Here is a 23,045-nt window from a genome sequence, read left to right on the forward strand (position 1 = left end):
ACTTAGCAGTTGTGGTTTAGTTATAAGGTGGTGCCTGGTTACTGGTTGGACTTGATGACCTTGGAGGTTGTTTCCAATCATAAAATTATTTCCATGATTCCATGAAATGTTTATGATAGGACTCACACAAATTACACTGTGCAGATGTCACCCCAGAAGAAATCCCTTTGCTTTAGGAAGAACAAACCTGTTTGAAAGTGGCACCTCACAGGCTTCATAGGGAAACCTACAACCATCTTCCCTTAACAAAAACCCAAACCCAGCAAAATAGAGAAACAAATCAAAAAACAAAACCAAACAAAACCCCAGTCAAAAAGTCTGAATGGAGACCTGCATCTTCTGGCACTCTGTTGGTGTTGGAATCAGCCCTTCCCAGATCCAGCTGATGTGCTTTCAGTGTCCCAAGAGCTCCCAACATCTGCATAAAATAACTCCTCACCACTTAAAAAACCCAAAAATCCAGAGCCAAGCCACCACAAGGTGCTTCCAGGCTGGCACCTTCTGTTTACTGAGCCCCAGTTATTTGCTAATTGTTCCTGAAATTGCCATTCCCACATCCCATTTCTAAAAGGAAAATGAACTTTCTGCCTTTTTGTCCAGGCAAAAGCCACTCCAGAATGTTTGCTCTGCTGTGATGCACACTGAATGTAAATCAGCTTTTCCAAAGGTAACTCAGCTCCATGAAATTCAGGGAAATAAACACCCTCACATTTAATAAACTGAGGCAACATGGTGTTAAATAACAATGGCTTAAGGCAGAAATTCCCATTAGGAAAACATTTCTTTTTATTCCAGACAATTTTCATGGTCTGTGGTTGATCATCTGCAGCATTTTGTCTCTTTGAGAGGATTTTATAAGGAAAAACGGAGGAAGGAAAAGAAATGCTTGGGATTTTCCCCCAACTCTTGCCTAAAGATTTTCAGTATTTTTCACATTCCTGGCCTTTCTTTACTCATCTTAAGCACTCTCCCTGTCAGCCAACACATGCAGGTCAGTGCTCCACTTGTCATATTTAAATTTTCACTTCTGAATTTAAAAGGCAAGATTTTTGCAAAGAAATAATATTTCGCAAGAGAAAAAAACACCTTACTGAGATGCCAAATACTAGAATTAGTTCAGGAAATTCTATCAAATGCTCCTCTCCCTAAACTTGTGTTTGTTAAAATTAGATTCTGTAATAAGACCAACATTTCAAGTAATCCCTGTTTTTATAGGAGTCATAACTCAGAAAATTATCAGATGTGAATCAGTTCAGAAATCACTGTAATAAGACCAATATTTCAAATAATCTTCCTTATTTATGAATCACAATTTAGCAAATGACCAACAGTGGGTGAAATCACAAAGAGCATTCAAAGCAGACTCTGGGTTAGCAGCAACCCCCTGGGCTCTCTTCCTTAAAATCAGTAACAGACCCAGAAACTGAGAAAGGATTTTCAAGGAGACTTCAAAATCTCCCTATTTCACCCAAATACAGGAAACATTTGTTGTCTCACTGCTGCCTCAGCAATGCCCACCTTTACCATGAAGTGGTACTCACCTGTGTGCCCTTGAGGGCAGCACTTTTCTCATTAACAGCAGAAAGCATTGTGATCTAAGATAATTGACCAAAACCAACATTTTTAGATCCCCATTAGATGGCTCCAAAGATTTGTTGAAGCTCCAACCTCAGACTGATGTGCTGTTCTGAAAAAAGCCCTTATTTGACAACCAGAATGAATTACAGGGGCTTCTCCAGAACTGCAGCACGGAGCAGGATTGGGAACAACTTCATCAACCTTGCTGGGAATCGTGGAAAAGTCACCAGACACTAAAATCCCAGACTAAATAATCACTGCCTGTGTTCAGGGATAAACCAGAGCCTCTTTACAGCCTGACACTGGATCACAACATAGGGAAAAATGTGGAGACCCTGGCACAGGGACACCTTCCCCTGTCCCAGGCTGCTCCAGCCTGGCCTTGGGCACTGCCAGGGATCCAGGGGCAGCCACAGCTGCTCTGGGCACCTGTGCCTGGGAACAATTCCTAATTCCCAATACCCCATCCAGCCCTGCCCTCTGGCACTGGGAAGCCATTCCCTGTGTCCAAGCCCTTGTCCATACTCTATCTCCATCTTTCCTGGAAAGTGAATCCACAAATTTCCTAAACAATTATAAAAAGTCTCAGAGGTTTTTAGAGGTTGCTAAAAGAGGCACAGGAACAACATAAAAAGGTCTTCACAAATATTTAAATACCTCTATAAATCTTTAAAGAATTGGTTCCCTGAAATAATGAGATACACCTAATTCACAACTGGTTTTCTAAGGCTACTCTTCATGCAAATTCAGCACAGGAAAGTTTGAAAACTACTGCACCTGGTTAAAAATGAGGCTTTTCTACAACAGAATCATCAAGCACAGTTTGGGAAGGAATCCTAAAGCTACTCCTGGAAATTTAACCAGGGAAAAAGCCATCTCAGCCTCATATCAGGCATTTCCTATTCATTACTGGAGAAACCCTGCTAACTTCTCCTTTATAATGAACATAAATAAAAGATCCAGAGCAGCAGTTTATATCTTTCTTAGGGGCCCTCAAATATTTCTTACATAGATAATTCTTCCCTAAGCAATAATTGTAAAATTTACATTGTCTGCACAAGTCCTAAGGATGCCAGGCCCTGATAAATGTTATGGATGATAAATCTGAAGGAAATTCCACTTTGTTTTTATTTTATTTGTATTCTGTCATTTAAATTGAAATTGGGAATTGATGAGAGCATTCTATGCCTTGGAGAGGAAACATTCTTGGCTCTAATGTCGAGCAAGTTTATTAATTTGGACAAACTCTTAGACAAACCTGTCAAGTTCAGAGATAAGCAGTTTACAAATAATACAAGTGGAGGCACAGCCTTTATTTGATCAAAAAAGAAATAGTAAATAATTCTGCTTATCTCCATATCAGGATTTATTGATATTCATCTCAAGAAATCCATATTTGAGTGGGGACAGAATTAACAATTCTATGATTCCATTTTCAGATCTCCTTTCCTTCCATGAGAAGTTTAAAAGAAGTATCTCCCAACCCTCTCCAATCTATAAAGAGGAAATTGCCAGCTGGAGTGCAAAGAAATTTTGGAGAGAAGACCCTGAGGGGAAGGGAAGTGTAATTCTGTAGCTTGTCAATAATTACACTAATGAGAAAAAACCCCAATAAGCTGGAGACCAGACAAAGAGAAAAACTGTCAAAACTCCAAAATAAAGCCCAAAGGGAAAGCTCCCAAAATGAAAACCTCATACATCACAAAAGAGAACAGAAAATATGAGCACTGCATGCAGAAAGAAGAGAAAATATGGACATTTAAGGAACATTCTTGACAAACAGATAGATTTTTGTCTCTTCTGACAAAAGCCAAAAACTTCTCCCTCTGAAAGGTGTCAACAGGAATTCTTGCCTTCGAATTGCATCCAAACACATCCCAATTTGTGAACACAAATTGAGCTTGGAATGTGGTTTTTCCTTCACATGCCACTTTACTCATCTACAACTAAATGCTCATTACTTGGGAAATAAAAGCATTTTCCTGCCTGCTAAATTAATGCATCCTTAATTGTTTGTTGTGTCGGATTGTTAACGGTGACAGGTTATGTTTTCCAGGGAAAACCCACGAGCCTGTTAATGCTCCAGGTCATAACTCAAGAACAACAATAATTTGGGAAGCACAGCTGAACATTTTAAACCATCAGGAGCATTCCAGGGAAAAGTAATGGAAAGGTGGCAGCCAGGCCACCCCATTCCATGGAAAGCCAAGGTGCTGGGTGAGGGCATAAGTGGCTCTGGATTAATTTTGATGGAATTAGCAGTCCCCCAAAGTCAAGTGGTGCCACCATGACTGTCACCTCACCACATAAATCAGTTAAATCAGCCTTGGAGCTTAGAAAAAAGAAACCTCAATTGCTCCATGCCACAGCACTCTTGTCAAAGCTCTCTAAGGTCTTTTGGTAATGACACAGAAAAACGAGCAAGAAAAAAAATCCAAAAAACCTTAAACAGCAATGACATAGAAAAACGGGCAAGAAAATCCAAAAACCTTAAAAAAAACCCAAAAATTCAGGTGTATGGGACCAGAGACTTTGCAAATGCAAAAATGAGCTCAAAAGACTTCATTGATGATGATGATGATAGGGGTTTCTCTAAAGAATATCAGGGATCAAAAGGAAAGACAATACCACCTTGTATCCTATCCTAAATTCCAGTGGATTTTAGGGCAGGAACAAAGCATTGGCCTGCCCTGGTGACAACTGTGGAGGAAGGAGGTCCAAGATGAAGAATCCAGGAACTGGAAAGTGTGAGATGTCTTCTCCAGTATGAGAGGAAATGACCTGGAGTTGTGCCAGGGGATGTTTAGTTTAGATATTAAAGAAAATATCTCCACCAAAAGCATTGGAAAATACTGGAACAGCTTCTCATGAAGTGGTGGAGTCCTCATCCCTGGAAGTGTTCAAGACATGTGTGGATGTGGCACTTGAGTACATGGTAGTGACGGAGTTGGTTGATGGTTGGCTTTGATGATCTCAGAGGTTTTTTCCAACTTTAAGGATTCTGGGACATTCATTACTATGGGAATGGCATATCCAGAGGAAATGCTGCTCCCCACAAGTGTGAGGCTGGGGCTGATGGACCCACAAGCTCATGTATCTCCAAACTCCTGGAGATACCAGAACGGGAAGAAAAATCCATTTTAATGGGTCTCCCTGGGCCGAGGAAGAGGCTGTCAGAGCTGGGGATGTCTGAGCCTTGCTCAGCTCCATGGAGAAAAACATCCCTGGTTTTCTGAGAACAAGAAAGTCATCATGGTGAGACAGAAAGCTTCCAAAGCAGTCTGGGATACATTTCTTCCTGAAAGCATCAACAATTTTCAAGCATTGCAACCTTTCCCAGCTGAGGTATTCCAGGATTTTATACGCTAATATTTAAAAACTCATGAGCAGAAGTTTTGCCCCTTTGCTTTCATGTCATAATGGCTAAAAATCTTTGTTTACACAGAGTTTGGCTGGGAAATATTGTGGATATTGAAATTCTGGAGTGCTGGCCTCAATTTCTGAACCAATATCACTGGGTGAAGCTGCAAATGCTGAACTTACTCAGGTGAGTATGAAAGACCAATACAAATGTTCCCTTTTCTCCACTGTCTGAGGGCTTTTTGGGCATATTAATGTTTGAAAGGTATGGATTAAATAACCACATTTAAATTGTCAGTCCTGAGGAACATCAGCTCCTGACACCCCCTGTGCAACTGGAATTCATCTGGGGATCCCATGACTGTTGTTTACAAAACCAAGCTGCAAAAATGTACAAATGCAAATTATTCATGGTGCAATTGACGAGGAAATTCTCCTGGGCTGGATTTGTGTGTCAAGGTTCTGATAGTAGGGTTTATAAGACTCCTGAGTCTTTGCTTATATTTTTCTTCCCTGTCCAGCTGAGGAGGGCAGGGGTAGAACAAGGTCAAGCCACCACATTTCACTGAAAAAGAACCACAACAATTAAAACAAAACTCCCCCCACACCAGTAAAGTATTTTTCTTTTGAATGCCTTTCAAATTTAAAAAACCCCAGCAAATACAGGAAATAAAATCCAAAAGCTGACTTTAAGTAGGTTTGACTCTAATAGCTGGTTTCATGTTGGATGGAAAGGGATCAGGTTGGATATGTTGCCAGCTAAAATATTTTAATGGGATTTAAATGACATTTTACCTGCCTGGGGAATTAATTTTGGGATTTTAGGCAAACTGCAACAAGGCATCTGGTGACATCACCAGTTTTCTGTAGGCACTAATGGAACTGTTCACAAAAAGCAGAGCTGGATGACAAGCAGCAGGTGAATGAGCTTGGGGAGCAGTGGTTTTGTAATTTTAGAAATATTTTCTTTTCCTAGAAAGACACTGTTGCTAAAACAGTGCTAAAAACTAGTTGAAAAGCAAAATTGCTCCATGAAATGGCACCACTTGGACCAAAGATTTGTGTCCTCAGAAGGTTTTGGCACGGTATCAACCAGGAACTTGGAGTGAGTCCTGACCCTCCTCCAGGAGAAGCCTGTCAAACAGCAGGAGCACATCCAGAGGAGATGCAAATCGAGGGAATTGTAAAGACACAAGGAAGCCTGGCAAATCAGTCACACCCACTGTTTCCTGGCATGGAAAAGGCCTGGAGATTAAATGGCCTGCTTGAGCTGCCTTGTTTCATCCATTTGTTTGTAAAATGAAAGCCAAGGAGCTTATCCAGCCTTTTTTGTAATCCTGGCAAGCCCAGCTCTTAACCCTTTCCAACTTTGGTCAACTGAGCCCTATTGCTGGACAGTCTGGAGAAGAAATGTGCCCCACCACTGATAGAAAATATGAACTGCAGAAAGAGGCTACAGGCAGGGAAGGGACAGTGACAAAAACCCCAAACCAAGCAGAGGGAACATGCTCAAGCTACAGTGTGCCCACGTTTCACCCTGAGAACAATGCACACACACACCTGCAGCTGCAGAATTCCAGGGCAAAACATCTGGCATGAAGTCACAGAGTCATGGAATCAACAAGGCTGGAAAATATCTCCAAGATTATCAAATCTGCTCTGTGACTGATCCTCATAGCACTGAGTGCCACCTCCAGCCCTTCCCTGGACACCTCCAGGGAGAAGGATTCCAAAGCTCCCTGGGCATCCCCTGCTAATGGGATTGAGGGAGGAGAAGAGATGAGATAGCAGAGTTCTTAAAGTGGATTTTGTTGTTACAACCAGTAACAAGAACTTCAAGAGGTGTCCAACAGCACAGTCCAGGGACAGCTCTAAAGGAGCCCTCCACGGTTTATTTTGGGTGTTTTTTCCAGAGCTGAGCTTCAAACACCATATCTCAGCTCACATACAACTATTTTCTGCTAAGCACTGTGCCATGATTAACAGGATTTCCTTTCAAAACCCCAACTATCACCTTCAGAATGTTAGAATTAATCTGCTGGCCACTTAATCCCGGGGCAAAGCAAATGAATCTCTCTCTAGATGAAAGGAAAAGGAATGAGCTTTTCAGTCCTCTTCTTTTTACACCCCAGAGAGTATTTCAGGAGCGTAACACAGCCTGAATCAACTTGCAAGTCTTTAATTTACATCTTCAGATTTCCCAGCTGAGAGTTTGAGATCAAAACCACCAAACTCACAGCTGTGAGAGCAGTTCACCAAGAACAAACCCACAAAAGCTGGAACCAGATTTTTCATGAAAAAGGTGGAGTCTGTTATAATTACTCCATGTTGCCACTAAATTGTATAAAGGCTTCCTTGATATTTTTGGGTGTGTGTGGAAATTCTGAGTAAATCCTAGGTAAGAAGGCTTAGATTGTAAGGTGAAGGAGGTAAAAAGAGCACGAGAAAGAAAAAATAAATGAAATTTTCTTCTGCCATGATGAGCATAGCTCCAAATTTCAGAATTTTCATGATCACTCTGCAGCAATGTGTCAGACATAGCTCTGTTTCAATCTCAATTCTAGAACAGCCCATTCTTGTTATTTATTAATTATTATTGATATTATTTTAGATCTGCCCTTATACAGAAGGTCAGATGTACAGAGATTTCTCCCCCACCTGTGCTATTATTCCATTACAGAACTGCTGCATTCACAGCAGCACAATCCAGCTGCAAACTTTCAGGAAAAATAATTCCATTGCCTCTGCCTGATCAATAAACACATATCCTTAAATAGTCCAACATTTTATAATATGAAAATTGAAAAAATCACCGTTTTGTTATATAAAACACAAGTGTGAGCAGCAGTTGGTGGGGCTGGTTGTGGGGTCACATATGGGTGCAAACATAGAAGACCTGGAGATAGATCTTGACAAAAAAATTGCTATTTTTGAAAGAGAAGTGGGATTTTTCCAGATTTTTCTGAAGAGATGGACAGTCAGTTGTGGAAAAAGGCTGGATAAAGTACAAATCACCAATAAAACTTTCACATCTGGGAGAAGGGAAGAAGAGGATCAGGTATCGAATAGCACAGAGAAGAAACAGAAGATGAACATCTGTGAATACACAAACCCTTGGCTGTTAAAGAATAACACAAAGCAGCAGCAAAATCCCTTTGTCCATGATTAGGGCAGAGACACACAGGCCTCACCTACACCAACCAAAGGAAAACTCCCAGATTTCAGATAGGTTTGGTCAAGATCCATGGAAAACACACAGTCAGACCACATGGAGGTGGCCAGTGCTGTCCAGCACTTCAGTGATGCCTCAGATTTTAGCTTTTATGTTTTTCAGATTCTGTGCTGTTTTAATGTGTGGGTCTGAGCTTCACATTAAGGGATGGTGAGCTCTGTGCACAGAGCAGGGAGACAAAACAATTCCTGCTCCAGCTGGGGACCAAGGACAAATGATCCAAATCTCAGACCCAAGAGCATAAACAACCCAAGAGAGAAAATAAGAAGGATGGGACTACATAACCCAAAGCTGTAATTGGACAATTAACCCCAATATGCAAATGGAGCAGACCTGATCACAGTGACAGACCCCGTGCCCAGGTGTCCATTTTGTGCCCATTTTGGTTCACCTTGGGTGCAGCCCTGGCTGGGCTCTTGTGCTGCCCAAGGTGGATGCATGGAGGAGATTCTGTTAATAAATCCCTGCTTTATTCTTTAATTCTGCTCTAGGTCAGCCTTCCCAAGGCCCCAGCAGGACACTCACCCCGTCGGGTCTGCCGTCCGAGGCCGTGACGATGAGGATGTAGCGGTCAGTGCTCTCTCTGTCCAGCGGCTTTCCCAGGGCCAGCAGGCCAGAGCTGGCAATGAAACAACAGCAGGACACATTAGCAGGACACCTGGGAGAGGTCTATGAGCACCTGAGCTCCACCACCACCTCCTCTTTGTAGGATTTTTCAGGCTTTCTGTGAGTGAAAGCCAAGAAAAGCCATGAGCCAATTCCTAATGCTCTCCACTCAGATACAGGAATAATCCTGGATTAAAACATCAACCTGTCTCAGGAGGTTTGGGTATTTAGGTTCACAATCTTTCCCTCACACCAAATTAGAATTATTTTGCGACAGGAATTAATAAGCCCCAGGTTACTTCTGTCCCATCATTTATTGTGGGAAGTCAGCTCACCACCCTCCCTTCCTCCTGCAAGGAAAAGCATACTTTGGATTGCAAATAATAATTAATAGCTAATAACAGGTAAAATAAAGGGTGGTGGGCCAGGCACAGACCAATCTGGTGCTTACACTTCATAATAAACCCTCTCTTTTCACTCTATTTAAGTTGGAATTCAATTTAAGGAAAATACAGTTCTTAAACAATGCTCAAAAGGCTTTTCACTACAGGCTAAACCATAACAAGTCAGGAAATTAAAGCAAAAATTGTCCCTGCCATTAGTCAGGAGCTGACAGGTAAAAGAGTTTTAATTAATCCCTGGCCACTCTTTTAAATGGAATCTTTCCACCTCAGTGAGCTTCTCTTACCCAAAGTCTTTAAAATAAATAAACAGTGGCCAGCGACAAAACCCAGAGTGGATTTTGGCTCACAGAGCTCTCATTAATGGCTGACAGCCCCTGGAAGGAGCAGCCGAAGGTGTCTGAGCACAACCCTTTTCTCTCAGCTCCTCATTCCCTGGGCTGACAAGTTCCAAGCCTGTTTTCCAAGGGTCTCCCACTTACCTCTGAGAGAGATTAAAAACTTGCTGAGGATCTCCATTCTGAATGAGGTATTTGATGGGGTCGCCCTCTCTATCGAAAGCCTTAGGGAAGGAAAAATGAGAATAAAATTCAGTCAGTGGCAAAGGTTTGCTCTCTTCCCTTCTATGCAGAAACTGGGGAATTAAGTTTTAGGAAAGTTTCCCACAGGGATGACACCCATCCCTGTTTCTAACGTAATTCTGGTTATTAATGGGCTACTCAAGATAAAGCTGGAGCACATCAGAATTCCTATGCCACACAAAAATGACAATATCCTGAATGTAGGATAATAATTGCTATTAATTATTAGTAATTATCTAATTAGCAAATTACAGCTACATCCAGCAGCATGAGTATGAAATTCAGGCTTTAATAATTTACTTCTATTTTTCTGCAGCTTCATACTGATTAAACTGAACTTTCAGTTTCCTTTCTTCCCATCCTTCATTTCCATTTCTTATCAAAATATCTCTTTTTGTTATTTTATTAGAACCCCAATCTTTGGCTGATGCTCCAGTGAGTTCCAACTGCAGCACTCACCCTCCCCAATAATTTGCTTTTTGGGGGTTGAAGATCAGGGTGAGGCCTTTAAGAACCGACATTAACAACACCAAAATGAGGATATTCCACCCATTAGTTTAAAAAAAATCTTTTAAAAGTTAAATAAACTACTTTTGATGCCTCTCCTGGTGCCACCTGAGGCCACTTCCTCTGGTCTAGACGAGAAGAAGCCAACATCCCCTTGCCCCTGTCAAGTTGTTTCTGTGGACCACAATCAAAGGCTGCACAGCTTTGAGCAAGCCACCAGTTTTTGAGGTAAAAACCCAAGAAAAATAACCAAAAAACCAATGCAAACACCGCCCAAAATTAAGAACAGAAGCACAAGCCATTTAAATGTGCAGGCAGAGCAGGAAATGCAGTAAGAAAACAACTTGGCTTAGCCAAATAAAAAAGAGGGGCTAAGTCAGATGGAAGGGATGAGCCCAAAGAAAGAGCAAGAAAAACTGGATGGGGACACAGCCAGAAGTCAAGGCAAAACAGGAACAGAAACAGGAGAGAACACAAAGGACAACAAAGAAAGGTTTAAGTTACAGAAGGGACCTGAGAAGTGGTTTGAAAAGCAGAAGGGATGATGTTGAGAAGGGCAGACACGTAAAATTGTCCCTGTTCCAGCTCCAAAATAAATTAATTGGGGCAAAACTTGAGCTGAGAGCTGGGCAAGAGTCAGGCAGAGATGAAATTCATAAACAGAGCATCTTTTCTGACATTGAGTCAGCTGCTGGAATTCAAGCCTGGTGAAGTCCATCCTGGTGTATACAAGGGCTGGAGCAATCTCAAAGCCATCTGAGATTTTTTTTTTTTTGGGCTCTCCCAGAGAACTAAAATGCTGGAGGGCAAACCCAAGGTTTATCCTTCATGGAGGAATAAGCCAGGAAATCACACCAGGCAGGCAGGCAGGCAGGTGGAGTGCAATTCCCAGAAACCCACAAATACCCAAATTATTTGTAAAATGGATGACACAGAACTGAATTTCTCCAGCACACAAGGATGCTGAAGCAAAATTTGATCTGATTTTCCAACAGGACAAGTCTCCTGAACAGAGCACAAACTGTGGCTCATTAAAGCAGCTGAGCCATGGTGCAAGCTTTTCCTATTGCTTGGTGGGATGTTTTCCCAAGGATTTCCAACAACAGTCTCCAAGTGGAGGGTGGGATTAAGCAAGAATTAAACCCATTATCAAACTGAAGGCCAGGCAGTAGTGGGTGGTGCTAGTACTGACTCAGTTCTGCATGGATGTGTACAGCTCTCCCAGCACTGATCAATATTCCCATCCACAACATCGATGACAGACTGGGAAAATTGTTCATAAATTCCATGGGTGGCACTGAGCGACAGGAGGTGTGGGTGGAATTTGGATCTCCTTGGCCTGAGGATACGAACAGTCAGGACATGAGCCAGGAACACAAAACGCTGCGAGCACAGGAGGCAGAGCATGGGAGGAGCTGGCATCTCTGGGGACTGTCCTTGGTCCTGGATCACCAGAACCCCATGGCTGCTCCTGTCTCCAGCCCTTTGTCCTCCTTTTACCTTCCCTGCAGGGCATCCCGCCCTCCCTTCACATTCAGTTGTCTCAGGGGTATCATTATGGTCTGCATTCTCAAGTCAGGGGCTCTCAGAAAGCCAGAAAATCAGACTGGCTGTCATTGATTTGATTTTCTCCTTATCCCCACAGAAAATCTTTTTTAAAAAAGGAGAAAAGTTGCTTTTAAAAACTCCTACTTTTAATCATTGCTTTTAAAAACTCCTGTAAAAGCAAAGAACACAAAGTTCTTGTGTACAGAAGAAACTCCCCCAAGGCAAGGGAGAAGAGCAACTTATTCCTGATTTTTTCCAGATCAATGGCACAGAGTGATTCCATAAATTGGACACAACAATTCCATGTTAGCTCCTTGTTCAGCACATAACTGGACCCTGCTAACAGCCCCATTTGTTCTGCAGGCTCCCAGAAAAATGACAGCATTTGCATATTTTAATTAATAATGGCTGGCAGAACATGAAGCCATAAACGCCTCCCAGGCATGCAATAAACTCTGAGGTTTATTTACAAATTAATGCAGTGGAGATCATTTAATATTGCATTAATCTCAAATGTTGTTAATTAAAACACCAGTCAAGACCAGCCGGGTGCATTAGAAAATAAATAAGGGGATAAGAAAGAAATAAAGCTCTCCATCATCAGCATAAGAAATTTTAATGGACAAGAAAAAAATGAATTTTATTTTTCTGAAGTCTAAAGGGCAAATTTAAAGCAGCTACATTTGCATTGTTACTCACCCTAATGTTTTGCAGACCTTCAAATTTGATAATTTGGGAATAGTTTAAAAGTTTTGCTGGCTCTCTACAGGATTTTGTAAACCTCCTGCTGTATGCACAACTACCAAATTATTTCTGAGAGAGCAATTAAAGCATAATTTCTAAACCTGCACCAGCCCAAACACTGATTGGATTGATAAGACACAGGAAAAGAAACATCAGTGTAAAAATTTACACATGAAAACACTTGTGCAGTATCTGAGGCCTGATGATATTCCATATCACTGATGGAACACAGGCAATAAAACCCAAACCAATCTGCCTAACAGGGATTTTTGTGTCGCCTGGAAAAAGCAGCACAGGATTTCAGAAGTTTAAATATTCAGTTAATGAATGTTTAAAATATCCTGGTGGATTTTGCACAGGAGGGAATAAAGGAAGATGAAAAACAGAAATATGCTGCCCACAGGAGAATAACTTTAATCCAGATTGAGGTTTTAATGCAGGACAAGGGAGCTGGACTTGGAACTGGGTTGGGAGAGATTCTTAAAGCCCACCCAGTGCCACCCCTGCCATGGCAGGGACACCTTCCACTGTCCCAGGCTGCTCCAACCTGGCCTTGGGCACTGCCAGGGATCCAGGGGCAGCCACAGCTGCTCTGGGCACCCTGTGCCAGGGCCTGCCCACCCTGCCAGGGAACAATTCCTAATTCCCAATATCCCATCCAGCCCTGCCCTCTGGCAGTAGGAAGCCATTCCCTGTGTCCTGCCACTCCAGACCCTTGTAAAAAGTTCCTCTCCATCTTCCACATGTCAAGTTGAGGACTACCAGACCTACAAGAGAGACACACCTGGACTAACCACCAAAGCAAAAGCCAAGCATATTTGGGATTTACTAATCAAGTATTTTTCATAAAATGCAGCATCACTGAGGCTGGAAAATCCCTGCAAGCCCATGTATTGGCTGGAGTCCCAGCTGTGCCCAGTGCCCACCTTGTGCCCAGCCCAGAGCCCTGAGTGCCACCTCCAGCCCTTCCTGGGACACCTGCAGGGCTGGGCACTGCAAAGCTCCCTGGGCAGCCCCTGCCAAGGCCTGAGCACCCTTTGCATGCAGGAATTGCTGCTGCTGTCCCAGCTGAGCCTCCCCTGGCCCAGCCTGAGGCCCTTTCCCCTTGTCCTGTCCCTGTTCCCTTGGCAGCACAGCCCGACCCCCCCTGGCTGTCCCCTCCTGGCAGGGAGTTGTGCAGAGCCACAAGGGCCCCCTGAGCCTCCTTTGCTCCAGGCTGAGCCCCTTGCCAGCTCCCTCAGCCCCTCCTGGGGCTCCATTCCCTGCCCTGGACACGCTCCAGCCCCTCCATGTCCCTTCTGGATTGGGGACCAGAACTGGACACAGCCCTTGGGGTCCCTCAGCAGGGCCAGCACAGAATGGGCTGCTTGGGGTTTAGTGAAACATTAAAGCAGATTATTCCATTGGAGCTTCACTTTCCAGCCACATTTAAATCCCATCAAATCCTTCAATACTAAAACCTGCCAAGAGGTTTTTTCTGCCTCCAAAGATCCCTCAGGCCACAGATTCCAGCACCTGTCAAGGAAACACAAATGTTTCTGTTTCTCAGCAAGTTCCTGGCTCCTGTTCCTCTCTGGGGCTTCCAACCCCAAATGTCTCTCACCGGGGAGGAGAAGGCTCCTGAACAGCCTGGCCCTTCCACTCCTCCCTCCCTGCAGGCACCACAGATGTGCCAGGAGTTAATTGGCAGCACTGAGCTAAATTAGTCATCCTCCCTCAGCACAGGTGACTGTCTGAGCTTAACCAGCCAGAATAATCCCAGCCTTTCAGCAGGAAACCATTTTAGCAGGAGTTTTCCCATCCACCTGCTTCAGTGAGTTAATTAGAGCTCCTTTATTTCACTGCTGCTAAACACAGCTTTAAGGATAAGTTTCTGATCCCTCAAAAAACCTCAATGAAGAGTTGCTATCTATTTCCTTATTTTGCACAGCTGATTTTGAGGCAGAAAACAATGCAGTAGATAAGGAGCAGTAAATAAGTGAAGAGAGAGCTGATTTTTTAGCTATTAGTGCAGCAAGGGGAGGTCTGGTCCTGGTGCATGAGGATGAGAGATGCTCCTGCTCCTGGATCTGGCCAGAAGCTGTTGCATGATCCCTGATCCCAGGGCACAAGGTCCCACTAATCCTGGGCCTGGCAGCACTGGGATCTCTGCTGCCTCTCAGCCTGTTGTTACACACACCAAGGAGTAGAAATATCTTCAGGCATTTTTCAAATATTACAGGCTAGGGAAGGGAAATTGCCCAAAATCTTACTGAAATTCCCCATGAATGAGGTGCTGAAGTTCCTCTGATCTGCTGGCAAATACAGAGACATTCTAACACAATAAGTCACAGTCCTTTTAAGTTTCCAGACACTCAGAATTGTTTTTCTAATATAACTATTATAGAATTCCAGAATGGTTTGGACTGGAATGGACTTTAAAAATCAACTCATTCCACCCTCTGCCATGGGCAGGGACAGTTTCCACCGTCCCAGGCTGCTCCAAGCCCCATCCAGCCTGGTCTTGGAAACTTCCAGGGATGCAGGGGCAGTGCCATTTGCAGCCTAAAGCATCTTTTGCAATATTTAAATCAAACAAAGAAGTAACAGAAACAGCCAAGTGAGCCTTTTTCTCTGCAGTCCATGTAAAAGGGGCTGCTGATCAAAATGAAACAATTTTCAATCCTTTTGAAGTGCCCCTTTTATCCCCGGGATGCAAGGACTGGCTTGTGTAAGGCATGACACAGAGGGCAGGAAGGTGGAGAGGGCTTCAGCAGCTTCAGGGAGTGCCAGGGTGTGGGAATCTACAAAATGAGAGGGTTTTGGGAAAGCTGCCAAATGCAGGCCTCAGAGACAGCAGAACTGTGATCAGAGCTAAGCAGTAGCCATGAGATTGGCCAGCAGAAAAATTATGTAAAATGTAGAAAAGCAAGGACAAATAGAACAATGGTCTGTGTATTAATGCTTGTCTAGAATAACTCCCTAAGCTGCAGAAAAGTTGATCTAGCAAAATATTAGGAAGTTTTAAACTTAATAATGGAGCTCTGTGCATTGTGTTTTAAGGCTTACACGCAGGTATTATATTCCAAATAAGCAAGCATTGTTCAACCAAAGGTACCTGTGCCTACAGTGGTTGGATAGAACTACTGCCAATGTGGTTTTGCTTTGTGTGATTGGTCAAAAAACTTATAAAGTGAGTTGTAACATTGAGTTCTTGGTCTGCTGCCTGGGTTGTGAGCTGGTGGCATCTTCCCATTGTCATAACCGTGGAATGAGAGTGATGCTGGAAAATCAAACAGCTCAAGGCATGTTCCTCAGCAGCCCTGTCCTATTTGTGATTTGTACAGAGCTCCTCAGCCAGAGATCCCAGGGAAGCCCCCCTGTGTACCTGGAGTTTGTGATTTGTACAAAGCCCTGTGACCGTGTTCATAGGGGCCTTAGGATGAGGGAAGGGACGAGGATCTGACTCCATGTTTTAGAAGACTTGATTTATTATTTTATGATATATATTACATTAAAACTATACCAAAAGAACAGAAGAAAGGATTTCATCAGAGGGCTAGCTAAGAATAGAAAAAGAAAGAATGATAAAGGTTTGTGGCTCAGAGAGAGTCTGAGCCAGCTGACTGTGATTGGCCATTAATTACAAACATCCAACATGGGCCAATCACAGATGCACCTGTTGCATTCCACAGCAGCAGATAATCAATGTTTACACTTTGTTCCTGAGGCCTCTCAGCTTCCTCTCAGGAGGAAAATTCCTAAGGACAGGATTTTTCATAAAAGATGTCTGTGACACAGCCCCCCAGCCAGTGATCCCAGGGCAGCCTGTGTACCTGGAGTTTGTGATTTGAACATGGACCCTCAGCCAGGGCAGCCCCCTGTGTACCTGCAGGTTCAGGAGCACAGCGCCGATCCTCATGGCCTCGCTGACCTCCAGGCTGTACATCTGCTGTGGGAAGCGTGGGGGGCTCTGGTTGTTGGGAGGCAGCACCTCGATGTAAACAGTGGTGATGGAGCTCCTGCAGTGCAAGGGAAAAAAATAAAAACAGTCAAAACCAGTCAATCAATAAATCCAATCCACAAGGCAACCCATAGTGGTTGATTTACACACTGTGTGTTCTTAAGTTCTAACAGCCTCCCCTTTGCTCCTCTAAAAGCTTCAGAACATATTTTTCCTTCTGCATCAAAAGGAAAGCAGGCTGCCACATTCACAGAATCACTGGGTTGGAAGAGACCTTGAGGATCATTGAGTCCAACCCAGCCCCAACACCTCAACTAAACCCTGGCACCCAGTGCCACATCCAGGCTGGTTTTAAACACATCCAGGGATGGTGACTCCACCACCTCCCTGGGCAGAACATTCTCGTACTTTATCACCCTTGCTGTGAAAAACTTTTTCCTAATATCTAACCTATATTTCCCTTGGTGCAGCTTGAGACTGTGTCCTCTGGTTCTGGAGAAAGAGCCCAACCCCACCTGAGCACAGGCACCTTTCAGGGAGCTGTAGAGGAACTCTGAACAGCAAGAAAAGCTCAATAATTTTCCCCAAAGCAGCTCAAAGTGGTGCAATTTCAAAAACAGAGCAGTGAGATACCAGTGCACGCTCCACAAACAAACAGCTCCAGATGTGCTGTGCCCTTTGCAGGAGCAGCTCAAATTCCAGGTTGGAAATTTTGCCATGCTCAACAGCCACCCCTGGAGCATCCCTGCTGGCAGCCAGCTTGGAAAAGAGGGAGCAGGGAATGCTGGCAGAGAGGGAAATGTTGGGAGAAGATAAGCACACAACTCTGCTGCAATGGTGTGGGTCAGTAATCCCCATTTCAGAGCAATAAATCCCATTTCAGAGCAGTGGCAATGCAGGAGACTGCAAACCCCTGAGCTGCACTGAATCCCTGTCCCAAACAGACTGCAAACAGCATTCCAGGTGGAGTATTGAAGGTTCTTTGGGACACTGACACTGAGGACCCTGCCCAGACCATCCTGTAGACACACTTGATATCCAACAGCCTCAACTTGAGAAAGGGAGCCAGGAGTCCCCCAGGAGATGGGAAAAAAAAATCTGACTTTAAAGGAGCTTTCTCTTGCCTCTGCTCCATTATCCCACCTGTCTTCCCTCCTGGATGTCAGCACAGCATCCTCACCCCAGAACAAACCCTTGGAAAGAGCAAGTGCTGTGCTGCAGGTGTAACGTTTCCCCTCATAAATCCTTTGATTTATGTTGATAAATCTCAGGTTTTAGAGCTGCAGGAAAGAAAACAAAGGGATTTATCCCAGCTTTTTTTGAGGTGGGGCAGGAAGAGGGAGAGAGAATAAAATCATGAGTCCAAAAAGCTGCTTCTTGCAGAGCTAGCAAACTCCAGAGCTTTTTTAGAGGGTCCTACCCAAAATTACCTGACATTTATTGTTGGGATGGATGGGATATTGGGAATTAGTAATTGTTCCCTGGCAGGGTGGGCAGGCCCTGGCACAGGGTGCCCAGAGCAGCTGTGGCTGCCCCTGCATCCCTGGCAGTGCCCAAGGCCAGGCTGGAGCAGCCTGGGATGGTGGAAGGTGTCCCTGCCCTGGGACTGGATGAGCTTTAAGGTCTCTCCCATCCCAAACCATTCTGGAATTCTAGGAATAGTGACCAAATTTTCTTCAAATATTTAAGGCAAAATCACAGAAGGAAAGCACTAAAGGTCTGCAAACTAAAAGCACTCTAATATGAAATGGCTTTTTTTGCAATTCCAATTCATTTTTTTTATTAACACCTTGCATTTTTCCCCTGTGTCTTTTGTGTGGGTTATAGCCCTGTTAAGGAGCTGGCAAATTCTCCTTTGGCATGGGAAGGGGATGGAGCTGAGCCAAGCACTGCAGCTGGTGTTTGCAGGTGAATACACAGAGACCAGCACAGCATTTGGGAACTGCAGAGAGCTCCCAAAGTCACTCCAGCATGGAAACACAGCTTTTGTGCTCCACCAGCTGATTGAAAGTCAACTGCATCCCCATCTCTGCTTAAATCATCTCCACATGGAATCATGGAATGGTTTGGGTTGGAAAGGACCTTAAACTCATCCAGTGCCACACCTTGCATGAGCAGGGACAGCTCTCACTGTTTTAGGGTGCTCCAAGCCCTGTCAACCTGGCCTTGGGCACTGCCAGGGATCCAGGGGCAGCCACAGCTGCTCTGGGCAATTATAAAATCCAGGATGAATGGATTTTCATTGGTGGATCAAGATAGGATTATCTTGATGGTCCATCCATGTGGGCCAACGTATCTTGACTTGATCCAGTAGAACTCTGTATCACCAAGTGATATGAATCCCACATGCAGGAATCTGAGGGATTGTGAAAAGCTAAAAGTCTGACCTGAAATTGTTTGATTTTACAAATGTTGTGGGTTTTTTTTTCCAAAACCAGAAATTGTTGTGTTTCAATATAGAAGTGGACTGTGCTGAGAAGGGATGAATTCTCCAGCCCTAGAAGGTTTCAAGAAACAACTGGATGTGGCACTTGCTGTGGTTTAGTTAACAAGGTTGAACTTGATCTTGGAGGTCTTTTCCCACCTTAACAATTCCAATATATCTCAATAACTTACATGAATAATTATAATTACTAATACTCAAACCTCAAATCTCAGCTGGGACACAGCCACTCACCAACATTTTAAAATGTCATTCCATGCAAAAAAAACCCCAACAAACATACACAGAATTCCAAATCCCAGTTTAAATTTGTGCTCACAAAGGCAGCAGAGCTACAGGTTCAGTGGCCGGGTTTTGCTTTGTGCATAAGCAAGGGGGGAGACTGAAATTCAGCCACTTTCCAGGTGACTTTGCTTATCCTGGCAGAGCTTTCCATTTCTTATTTGCCTTGAAGGCATTTTCAGAGGAGAAAGCCCAGGCTCCCAACATCCATCCTCAGAAATAGATGTGTTTAGGCAACACAAAGATTTCTCCAGCACAAAAGGAGCTGATGGCAATCAGAGCTGTAGTGTGGAGCCACACCATGGGGATCTCAGACTCTCTGAAGGGGAATTACTGATTTTTGGCCTTCTCTCTGAAGCACTACACAAAATAAATGCATAATTGTCCTCAGTATTCTCCTCAGCAGTACCAGCAGCCTGCTACCAGCTCGAGAGGGTTTATCAAAAAAGCAAGCAGGAGGAAAAAGAGAGTGAAATTCAACCAAGGGACTGCTACCAGATGTTAATTTTATGAACAACTTAACAAGTTGAATGGACGGTAATTATAAAATATGTGCACACCAGCATGAGCTGCTTTCTTGGAGACATGACAGAAGCAGCAGGTCCTGAGGAAAATCCAATTACTGAAATCCTAGTTTTGTATTTTATTTCCTTCTTACATTTCCCATTTGAAAAAGAGGTTTTCACTTTACATCTGTGGGAGGTTTGAATGCTGGAACCTCCTGTTCCTCCCTTCATGCTCTTTGGACAAGGAGGTTGCACATTATCAATGACAGGCCCAGAACACAAGAGATATTTTTTGTTCCCTCCACACCTTCATGAAATGACATTTTGGCACTTTTAGAACACAAATTCCACAGAAATAGGTAAGCAGGGCTTGATACTTTGCTGGCTTTTGAACACATACATCATAGAAATGTTTGGATAAAAAGGATCCTTAAAGATGATGATGTTCCCCTCATTGTCTAAATCCTAAATTTGCAGTCTGCTCTTTTTCAGATGGGGTACAACAGAGACAATTTTGCCCTTAGGAATTTAAGTCTTAGTAGGGGCACTGCACAACCTACACCTGGAGAGGTTCTCCAGCTCAGCCACCCCATTCTTTGGGATCCTTTTTGCATTTTCTGAACAAAAAGCATCTCCCTTTTCACTTGTTCTCTTCTTTCCACCCCTCCACCTCAATGAATGAAGGGACATGCACAGCAACAGCACAACTGGGAAATTTTAAACAACAGACCATGGCAAGCAAATGAAATCATGAAAACCCAGTGCTGTAAGGGAAATATCATTAAGGACCACAAATAGCAGTGATATTTTGCCCAATGTCCAGGAGGAATGATGAGGAGGACTCCATTGATTATCAGGAGGCTAATTAATTACTTTATTGTACTATATTACATTACATCTAAACTGAATCTGTCAGGCACTCAACTGCATCATGTCACCATGACATTTTCTGAAAAATCCCTTCACCAGGATTTCTTCTTCTGGGAAGCTGAGAAGCCTCACAAAAGAATGAAAACAATAATTATCTGATTGCTTTGGAATGTGGTCTGGACATTGTTTACCAACAGGTGCATCTTTGATTGGTTTCATGTGAATTGTTTTTAATTAATGACCAATCACCATCAGCTGTGTCAGACTCTGAGTCAGTCATGAGCTTTCATGATCATTCTTGTGAAACCTTCTAATGTATCCTTTCTCTTTCTTTAGTATAGTTTTAGTTTATTATTCATTTTTATAATATAAGTATATAAAATAATAAATCAGCCATCTGAGAACATGGAGTTAAATTATCATCTCTCTCCTCATCCTGGGGACCTCACAAATGCCACACACATCTCATGACTGTCAGCCAACAGTCCTAACACACATAGTTGGCCCTGATAGGCCAAGAAAACCAAACACCAACACTTTGAGTAAAAAATCTCCATATTTGGAGACAATCTCCATTCTAGTTTGGCACAAACACAGGCCCAGCAAATGAGACAAGAATTGTTTTGATCATTCTTTTCTCTGCTTCTCCCAGGTTCAGAGAATGCGAACCCTGCACACAAAGGGCAAGAATTCTACTGCATGTGCCACTTTTCCAGAACAGATGCATGGACTAAAGACATGGGGGTGTGGCCAAGGTGTTATGGCTGAGCTGCTGGAGTAATTAGGGGGTGCGTTAATTACCTTCTCTGTGCAGGGGGGGCGCAGTCAGACGCTCTGACGGTGAGGGCGTAGGTGCGCCCCACGACCAGCAGCACCCCAGGAGCGATGGTGATCAGGCCCGTGTGCTTGTTGATGACGAAGTCCCCCTGAGCCCCAGCCAGGATTTCGTACACTATCTGCCCATTAGCTCCCTCATCTGCATCCACGGCTGTCAGCTGCAAGGCAAAACCACAGGGTCAGCAGGGAAACACCTCCAGAGGCTCTGGGAAGGTGATTCCAGAAGAGGAGAGGGGAGCTCGGACATCTGGAACGCACACAGGAATTTCCAACAAAGATACAGCTGAAATGAACAGTCATACGTGTTTCTAACAAGGATACAACAAACAATTCTAATTTCTAACAGTTCTAATTTCTAACAGAGACAGCTAACAATTCCACAGGCTCTGGGAAGGTGATTCCAGAAGAGGAGAGGGGAGCTCGGACATCTGGAACGCACACAGGAATTTTTAACAAAGATACAGCTGAAATGAACAGTAACAGGTGTAAAAGCATGATGAAACAGAGAAAAACTGCTTGCTAAAGACTGAAAGCGAATTTTTTTAGGATATAAATTAAGACAGTTATGTAGACTGAGTTTATTCTCTGTGGGTTGGAATATATAAGACATTCTCATGTGAGAAGATTATATTTTTTGTCTTTTTTGACAACTTTTTGTCTTTCAATAGCAACGAGAGGTTTGTATTTATTTTTTTTCCCATCCTTTTCTCCACTTTTCCAGGTGACAGCCCTGATAGTGCCAGGATGTCTAACCTCCAGGCCTGGCATTCCAAGTCCTCCTTGTGCAGAGCTGGAGAGCAATGTTTGTATTCATATGCACCTCGTGCTGTGGCAGACAAGGGGAAGGGAAATGGCAGCTGTTCCCATATGGATACACACCTGGAATCATGGAATCAGGTGGGAAAAGCCCTCTAAGATGGACAAATCCAACTGTTAACCCAGCACTGCCAATGCCACCATGTTCCAAAGTGCCATGTTGTCTTTAAAACCCTTGAGAAAAATCTAAATCCTGGTATTAAATCCAAATTTCAACGGTGAACATAATGAAATGAGGGGGTTCTTCTCTTCCCCCAAGAAAGGCAGTGGGTTTATCCCTTTTCTGTAGTGAGCCACACTAAACAAACACACACTCAGCCAGGAATTAGAGCCCAGGGAATATATTTGCTTTTAGTGAATCATGGAAGAAAATCCCTGTGGTTTTGGTTGAAAGGGACCTTAGAGTTCATCCCATTCCACCCCCTGCCATGGAGAGGGACACCTTCCACTGACCTAGGTTGTTCCAAGCCCTGTCCAACCAGGCCTTGTTGTCTCTTCCTCCTTTAGGAGTTGTTTTGATGATACACAGGTTCCTCACCTGCCTTTTCATTCTGTAGGAAAACACTCCCTCAAACAGCACAAGGAATGACATAAAGTGGCCTGAGCAGCACTGGAACATCCAGGAGGTCACAGCATCCAGCTGTGCATCCAGCTGGCAGTGGAACTTACAGGGAATGATGGCACCATGGGGTCCTCTGCTGCTCCCAACTCCAGGCGAGCAGTAGGAGGTGAGGAATGGAAAAGGGCACCAGCAGGGGTGACAGCAGAGCTTTCCTGGGATGTCCAAAATA

At 43.7% G+C, this 23,045-nt stretch overlaps 1 protein-coding gene and 1 long non-coding RNA gene across 13 annotated transcripts in view; one reads left to right on the forward strand and one right to left on the reverse strand.

Annotated features, from left to right (window-relative positions):
* PCDH15 (protocadherin related 15) overlaps positions 1 to 23,045 on the reverse strand; it is a 630,962-nt gene that overhangs the window by 110,002 nt on the left and 497,915 nt on the right. For all 12 annotated transcript variants that reach the window (XM_074544551.1, XM_074544552.1, XM_074544553.1 and 9 more), the window contains 4 exons: positions 21,403 to 21,596; positions 16,426 to 16,558; positions 9,660 to 9,739; positions 8,696 to 8,789 (listed from right to left, as the gene is read on the reverse strand). In XM_074544551.1, coding sequence (XP_074400652.1) covers positions 8,696 to 8,789; positions 9,660 to 9,739; positions 16,426 to 16,558; positions 21,403 to 21,596 — 501 coding nt within the window. The remainder of the gene's footprint in view (positions 1 to 8,695; positions 8,790 to 9,659; positions 9,740 to 16,425; positions 16,559 to 21,402; positions 21,597 to 23,045) is intronic.
* LOC141729673 (uncharacterized) overlaps positions 1 to 23,045 on the forward strand; it is a 112,208-nt gene that overhangs the window by 48,161 nt on the left and 41,002 nt on the right. The gene's annotated exons all lie outside the window — the stretch shown is intronic.

Source organism: Zonotrichia albicollis, chromosome 7, assembly GCF_047830755.1.
Source record: "Zonotrichia albicollis isolate bZonAlb1 chromosome 7, bZonAlb1.hap1, whole genome shotgun sequence".
NCBI classification, from domain to species: domain Eukaryota; kingdom Metazoa; phylum Chordata; class Aves; order Passeriformes; family Passerellidae; genus Zonotrichia; species Zonotrichia albicollis.